Source organism: Terrapene carolina, unplaced genomic scaffold (assembly GCF_002925995.2).
Source record: "Terrapene carolina triunguis isolate 2854851 unplaced genomic scaffold, T_m_triunguis-2.0 Scaffold62, whole genome shotgun sequence".
Taxonomy (NCBI): domain Eukaryota; kingdom Metazoa; phylum Chordata; order Testudines; family Emydidae; genus Terrapene; species Terrapene triunguis.
The window spans coordinates 31,666,945-31,673,935 of record NW_020664413.1 but is presented as its reverse complement, the minus strand read 5'-3'; the positions used below and the strand labels follow the sequence as shown (position 1 = coordinate 31,673,935).

The following is a 6,991-nucleotide window of genomic DNA, read 5'->3' as shown; positions in this document are numbered from 1 at the left end:
AGGGATACAAAGGTTTGCCGCCATCCCTGGGATGTTGTGATGATTCATTAGTATTTATTAAATGTTTTGAGCAAGGAAAACTAAGCAGAGATGGGCCTAAATAGAAACAGAAATTCACACTCTCTAATTTGGTGGAGCTTTGGATCTAATCTGGATTCAAACTTTGTTGCTAGAATCTACCTCTAATACAAAGTACTGTTATGAAAAACCCTAGATTTCTAACAAGTTGCTGATACTCATCTTTTAGACCACATGATACTATATTTAATTTTGATTTACAGGTTATTCATTTTTATATTTCATTAATCCCTGGTATATTAATGTTATCAGTCACTGGTAGCAAGGAATGTTTTTCTTCAAGTTTGTCTGCATGAGAAATTGAGCCAAATTTTAAATAAAGGTGTGAATTTAAAGTGTCTTAATTAAAGTGCATTGAAGCCTTGTATAAATGCTCTTTGAGAAGCAGAGTGCAGTAGAAAGTAGTTCAATTTAGCTTAATGGCAGTTTTGCCATCAACTTTAATGGGAACAGCAGGTCACCCCTGTTTGGGTATAACATGCAGTCTATATCATCTGGACAAATAACGTAATACATATGTCATTTATTTAAATATATATATATATGTCTCACCATTCTACATTTTGGACTTGACTCAGACAAAATCTGATTTGTTTTCCCTGGAAATCCAGTTACCTAATGAGGACTAAAGCAGCGGTTCCCAAACTGTGGGTTGGGACCCCAAAGTGGGTTGCAACGCTGTTTTAATGGGGTTGCCAGGGTTGGCATTAGATTTGCTGGGGATGAAGCCGAAGCTTGAGCCCCACCACGCAGGGCCAAAGCTTGAGCCTGAGGGTTTCAGCCCTGGGTGATGGGGCTTAGGTTACAGGCCCTACATCTGGGGCTGAAGCCCTTGGGCTGTGGCTTTGGTCCCCCCTCCTGGGGCCATGTATTATTTTTTGTTGTCAGAAGGGGATCGCGATGCAGTGAAGTTTGAGAACCCCCGGACTAAAGAAAACACGCGATCCTGTGGAAAGGATGCCCTGGCACATTTTGTCTGGCCAGCGGCAGCAGCACCTGGTGGTCCCCCGCGCAAATGGTCACGGAGACTGGACTCCGCTCTAAAAAGTTGCTGCAATTGTGTCTCTTCCCGTGTCTGGTTAGTAGCAGTTCCCTACAAGTGAAGGAAACTTTAGCAGCCTACGTACCATCTCCGCCCCCTTTGACCTCCACTGGGAGCAATCGCAACCCCGCCTCTTCCAGCGCACTCCCACCCACCCACCGGGCACCAGCCTCCCGAGTCTCCAGCCCTCTGGCACCGCTGGGAACCTCCCCGGGTTGTCCCTACGCTCCAGCGCCCCCACCTCTTCACCGCGCTAGAACCCGCGCCCCAGCCCAAGGCAGCTGCTCGGCTTCTCCCCGCCACACCCAGCCCTGCCAGCCCGGCCACGCCCACCCCGCGGCTCCCCTCTCGCTGCCCAAGTAGCTAGCCAGGGGTCCCGTCCCGCGCGGGGCGGCCCCGGGACTGAGCCCCCGCCGCCCTCGCGCCGCGCTAATGTTTAACTAGGGTGCTGGGGAGCCGGGAGTCCGCCGTGTGTGCCAGAGAGGAAGACGCTTCGCTCCTTCTGCCGCTCGCACCCGCACGGGGAGGGTCCGCTTCCCGCAGCTCCCAATCATGAAGGTCAGTAAGTAACTGTGTCGCTGCACGCGGGCGGCTGCTTCACCCCCCAGCTAAATATGCCAGGTTTTGAAGATAGAGCTGTAATGGTATTAGTGCTAAGACTTCCCTCTGATGACTGTCTGCTCGGGGCAGGAGGGTAGTTCCAGCCTGGACTGTGCAGCGCTTAATGGGAATGCAACATTCTTTGCACGTGAGCAAATGCACCCGGGGCTTGGGCTGCGCGTTTCTGTTCCAGACACGGGAGATGCGAAGGCGTATTTGCTATGCTAGGAAGAGCTTGTAGCTAGGGTGACAGATGTCCCGATTTTATAGGGACAGTCCCGATTTTGGGGGCTTTTTCTTATATAGGTACCTATTACCCCCCACCTCCTGTCCCGATTTTTCACACTTGCTATCTGGTCATCCTAAGCTTGTAGCGCTCAACCACAAAGATACAGCGGTACTCCCCCCACAGCACGCGCCGGCACGGGAACACACGCCCAAATTCTCACTGTGCCCTGGAACCACTCGAAGTGCACAACCATACACGTTGGTACCGTACGCACACCGCCTCAGCCCTGAAACAGTCATTTGGCTTATACACGCTGGCACATTAACACACATCGTGCACGTCTAACTTTGTATTCTCTTTTCATGTTTTCCAGACAGTAGTGAAGTATCTGTTGGGGTTGCTTGCGATTGCAGTGATTGTTATTGCCATAGCTGTTCCTGTAGCTTTACTGACAAAAAGTAAGTTTAAAATAGTCGTCTTTGAAGAGACCCTGATAATATGAGTGAGAAAACTAGGCTGATCTCTGAAGAAAACTCAAGCATTCCAATGAGTTATTTGTCCAAAGCTGCTAGACTTTATTTTCTGCAGGGTATAATGAATCCACAGTTAGAAAGTAGACTGTAATATTACCCACTGAGTTCTGGAAAGTGTCCCCAGCAAAGGTCTTGCTGAATTGTTAAGCTGGAGTCAGTGAGACTAATGTGCATTCAGGCAGAAACTGGAGGTTAACTCATTTTTGAAGTTGTCTCTGGATTCCAGGGGTGAGAAGCTCCTCTGAAAATTAAAATAATCAGCCATCTCAATTCCCAAGTAAACACCAAAAAGTACAATCAAAATGTGTCACTTTGCAACATCTTGTTTTCCTCTCACTAGAGAGTGAAAATTGTAGCCCCAACAGTAAAATTCGAGTCTGTTGATCTTGTGTGACAGGTTGAAGGAGATAAGAAAATACATCCGCATTAAAAGAGCATTACGGAAACCAAACCAACTTTAGATAAATGTATGATATCATATATATAGCACTGTCACAGAGATCAAGGAACAGAGGCATATCAAAGACAGACTTTTGGACTCTGGTCAATTTGTGTTTTCAAGTGTGACGCTAGTCCTGGGTGTTAATCTAAAACAGGGATTGGCAACCTCTGGCACGCGGCCCGGCAGGGTAATCACCCTGGCGGGCCGGGCCAGTTTGTTTACCTGCCGCGTCTGCAGGTTCGGCCGATCGCGGCTCCCACTAGCTGCGGTTCGCTGCTCAATGGGGGCTGCAGGAAGCGGCATGGGACAAGGGATGTGCTGTCCGCAGCTTCCCGCAGCCCCCATTGGCCTAGAGTGGCAAACTGCAGCCAGTGGGAGCCGCGATCGGCCGAACCTGCGGATGCGGCAGGTAAATAAACTGGCCTGGCCCACCGTGTGCCAGAGGTTGCCGACCCCTGATCTAAAACAATATTAAATCAATGTTTAGTTGGTGAAGAGCTGCCAGTTGATAAGATGCAATTACACATCAATTTCTTTTTTTATTTTTTACTTTCTCATGACTACTAGTTATAACAGCATAGAATTCAACATTACAGACTTGTAACAAACCAGAGAGAAATAGAATGTTCCCACTGTAAAGTAGACATTGTGCAAATCTCTTTTGTAATGTAAATGTCAAGAAAGGGTTACAGATATACTGGCTTGACAGAAAATAGTTGTAGTGTATTCTTAAAGTAACTAGCCTGTCCAGCACTTAGATATACTAAGAAGGTTTGGGTTTTCCACAGTTTAAACTGAAGATACAGCAGTGAATTGGAGCAAAAATTGAGATTAACATAGTGTAATTTATATATAGTGTTACAATTTATATCAATCATTCTTAAAGTAATACTAGATATTAATAGAAATCAGGGGTCTTATTGTACAACTCTTGAAGGTATTCTGTTGCTAGGATTTTCTCCAGTAAGATGCTTGTTTTTTGTTGGTGGTTGGTTATCTGTTTTTTTCCTGCCTGATTGTCTATCCAAAATAAGCAGATTTTCAAAGTGAAAATTGGGCAACTCTATCAGGCAGTTATGGGGGGAGGGGAAAGCAGCACAGGAAATGATTTTGTGGGTTGGCAGGAAAGTGTACATGGGAAGATTTTGGCAGATGGGTTGATGTGGTACTTATGTTTAGGTAAGCAGTAGGAAGCATTGTGGGGAGATGGAAAGGAAGGTGACAATATGTGACAAACCTGGTTTGGGATAGTCCCTGAGGTGCATGAGCATTTTGCCAGCAGGTTGTCAGAGTACCTGGGACAGCTTGCCAGCAGTTCCTTCAGGGGTCCAGTATTTGCAGAGGCTAGTAAAAAAGTGGGACAAAGTATTTTCTTTTTCAGACTGACAGGGATGCTGGAATCTTGTCAATGAGAACTGGGATTAATCAATAACAACAACATTCTATCACAGCCAGTTCTTTTCATCGGTTCAGAAATGGTGTCAAGAATGTGCATTCAAATAAGGCAGTAAAATAAAATATTTAGTCTTCACTTATTTAAATTGTAATCAGATGTGTACAAATGTTTATATGCACTCAAATCCAATTTTTAATTGAAAACACCGTTGACTTCAGTAAACGTCTGTAAAATAGCTTCTGTGTGTAATCCTTCCTATTTAGACAGTGTAGATTTTTTTCCATTTTAGATAAGGAGCGAAATCTATCGTCCTGGCCACATACCAATTGTCTAATTCAATTCTATGTACCTAAAATTTCCCCGTAAATTCAACAAGATACAGTATTCTCCTATTTCTAATCTAAATTGTTGTGTAGAGTTGCTATGTGATGTTAAACTGCTGCCACTTTTTAACTGAGAAGTGGCTATAGTTTAGTAGTGTGTGAAATAATCCTTATCTGCAGAACTTAATTTGTGCCAGGGCTTGCCAGGCCTGAGCCCTGACCTGTCTAGGCTTGGCAGTTCAAAATAAGTAAGCAAGTTCAAAGCTCCAGCTCCTCTGGGCTTGCCACGTTAGTTATGAAAGTAAAAAAATTGCTTGAGTCTGGCACCTCTAGGCTTAGCAGTTCAAAGTAAGTAAGTTCAAAGTTCCGGCCCCTCTGGGCTTGCCACGTCAGTTATGAAAGTAAAAAAATTGCTTGAGTCCTGGCACCTCTTTCATTACAAATTAAGCACTGCCTATTTGCAATAACAATATGGCTGTATCATGGCTTTTGAAGGCCAGACCCATGTTACAGTAGATGCAGAGCACCACAATACCGTCAGCCTTGGCTGGAGCCATTTTACCTGTGGAGCAAGAATAGGGGAGTGTAGCGTTCCCTTCACCACTGACTCAAAATCAGTGTCTAGTGTGGAAGGGGACAATGCCTCAGCCAATTTGGGGGCTGCAGGAGTGCCGGAACCTGTGTAGACGGTGGGATGGCCACCAGTGCTGGAACTGTGGCCCACTGCTCCTCCTTTTTCCCCTGGGGCCCCACCCTGTGCTCTTCCTCTTCCCCGTAAGGCCCCCCTGCTCCTCTTCTCTGTGAGGCAGGGGCTGATGTGTGTGGGGGTGTCCCCCTCCTCCTGCCTCAGGATTGGTTGGTTCCAGCTGCTGTCTGAACTTAGACAGCATGCCAACACACTCACTCTCCCCCAACACACACACTCCCCCAACACACACTCTGTCTCTCCCTCCCCCACACTCCCTGTCACACACTTTCCCCCCTCTGCCCGCTTACACCTCAGTTGAAAAGTGGCTGGCAATCTAGTGAATGATGGGCTTGAGAAAACTGCATCATGTGCCACTGTACCTGCCCCATGAGGCATTGCAGACCCTTCCCAAAGCATCCTGCGGCCAGTTGCACAGTAGGATAGCTACTGTTGTGGAAAATTGACCACACGGTTGATTTGGATCAGACAGCCTGAGGCTCCTTTATTGATCAATCAAACATGCATGCATGGGGGAGTCAGCCAAGGCCGAACCCCCCCGACAGATAAAATGCGAGAGATTATATAGGATAAAACCACAAAAATTACATATACTTCCTTAAAGTTTTACATCCATATAAGGAATAAAGCAAAGCAAGCCTTTTCTGTTTTTCCTTATATTTGCCCTTTGTGGTTTCTTACTCTGTCACCTGGCATCTATTAATCATAGTCTGTTACAAAGGTTAATTCTACTTTTATAATTTCTATAGTTAGTTCTGCTTTTATAGTTTCGATAGTTAGTTCTGCTTTTATGATTTCTCTTTACCCTTCTTTTTCTATCTTCTCTCCCCCCCGCTTTGTACCTTCAGGCCATACTATACAGACTGTTCAAATAAGTTTAGGCCCTGACCATTTTTTCCTCCACAATCCCCCCCTTTGGTGCCCCCTTTATGGCGCTGTCTTTGGCCTAAACTTCCACATTCATGAGTCCATTAATTTCTTCCCTTTCCTTTTTCTCATCCCAACTGTTATCATAGATTTCATTAACAATCATCAATGCCACTTGCTCCCTTACACTGGGCTTGGCAAAAAATTATAAGCACAGCAATATTCCTCATAACAGCAATAGCAAAGGCACAGTCCAAAACCAAACAACATCCCCACAACTGTTAGCCCACTCAATGTAACAAAACGATGGGGTTCGCATATAATTTTGTTTACCACACACAGCAAATCCCAGCTAGTACACAAAGAAGACAGTCTGTAGGCTGTCTCAAAGGCACCTTTTTCTACCTGATATACATTTTTAAGGATATGAATTTGTCCCTATAAATCAGAAATTTTCTGGACCTTGGGTAACAATGAAAGCTGATTTTGGAAACAGTCTGGTACCAGGGTTGTCCAGTTAAAGGGCATTTTATACCTGAGAGTTGATTGCAAATTTTTATCCGCAGGCCAATAAATAACATGGCTGCCTGCAGTCGTAGTGAGGTTAAAATGGGTGTCGTGTACAATATGGGCCTTAACAAATACACAGCTGTTATTAACCTGGAAGATCATGACTCCTGTCAGGAGGGTTCCCAGTCCCTTACCTTCCCAACAAACATTGTTATGGACAGTGACAACTTCCCCTGGCTTGAATTTACACATGCATTGGAGCTGT

The 6,991-nt window shown here is 45.4% G+C and overlaps 1 protein-coding gene across 1 annotated transcript in view; it reads left to right on the top strand.

Moving 5' to 3' along the window:
• The first annotated feature begins 1,318 nt into the window (after positions 1–1,318).
• Positions 1,319–6,991, top strand: part of DPP4 (dipeptidyl peptidase 4) — a 78,187-nt gene continuing 72,514 nt past the window's right edge. The window contains exons 1-2 of the mRNA XM_024203766.2: positions 1,319–1,678; positions 2,323–2,407. Of these exons, the coding sequence (XP_024059534.2) occupies positions 1,673–1,678; positions 2,323–2,407 (91 nt within the window). The 5' untranslated portion in view covers positions 1,319–1,672. The remainder of the gene's footprint in view (positions 1,679–2,322; positions 2,408–6,991) is intronic.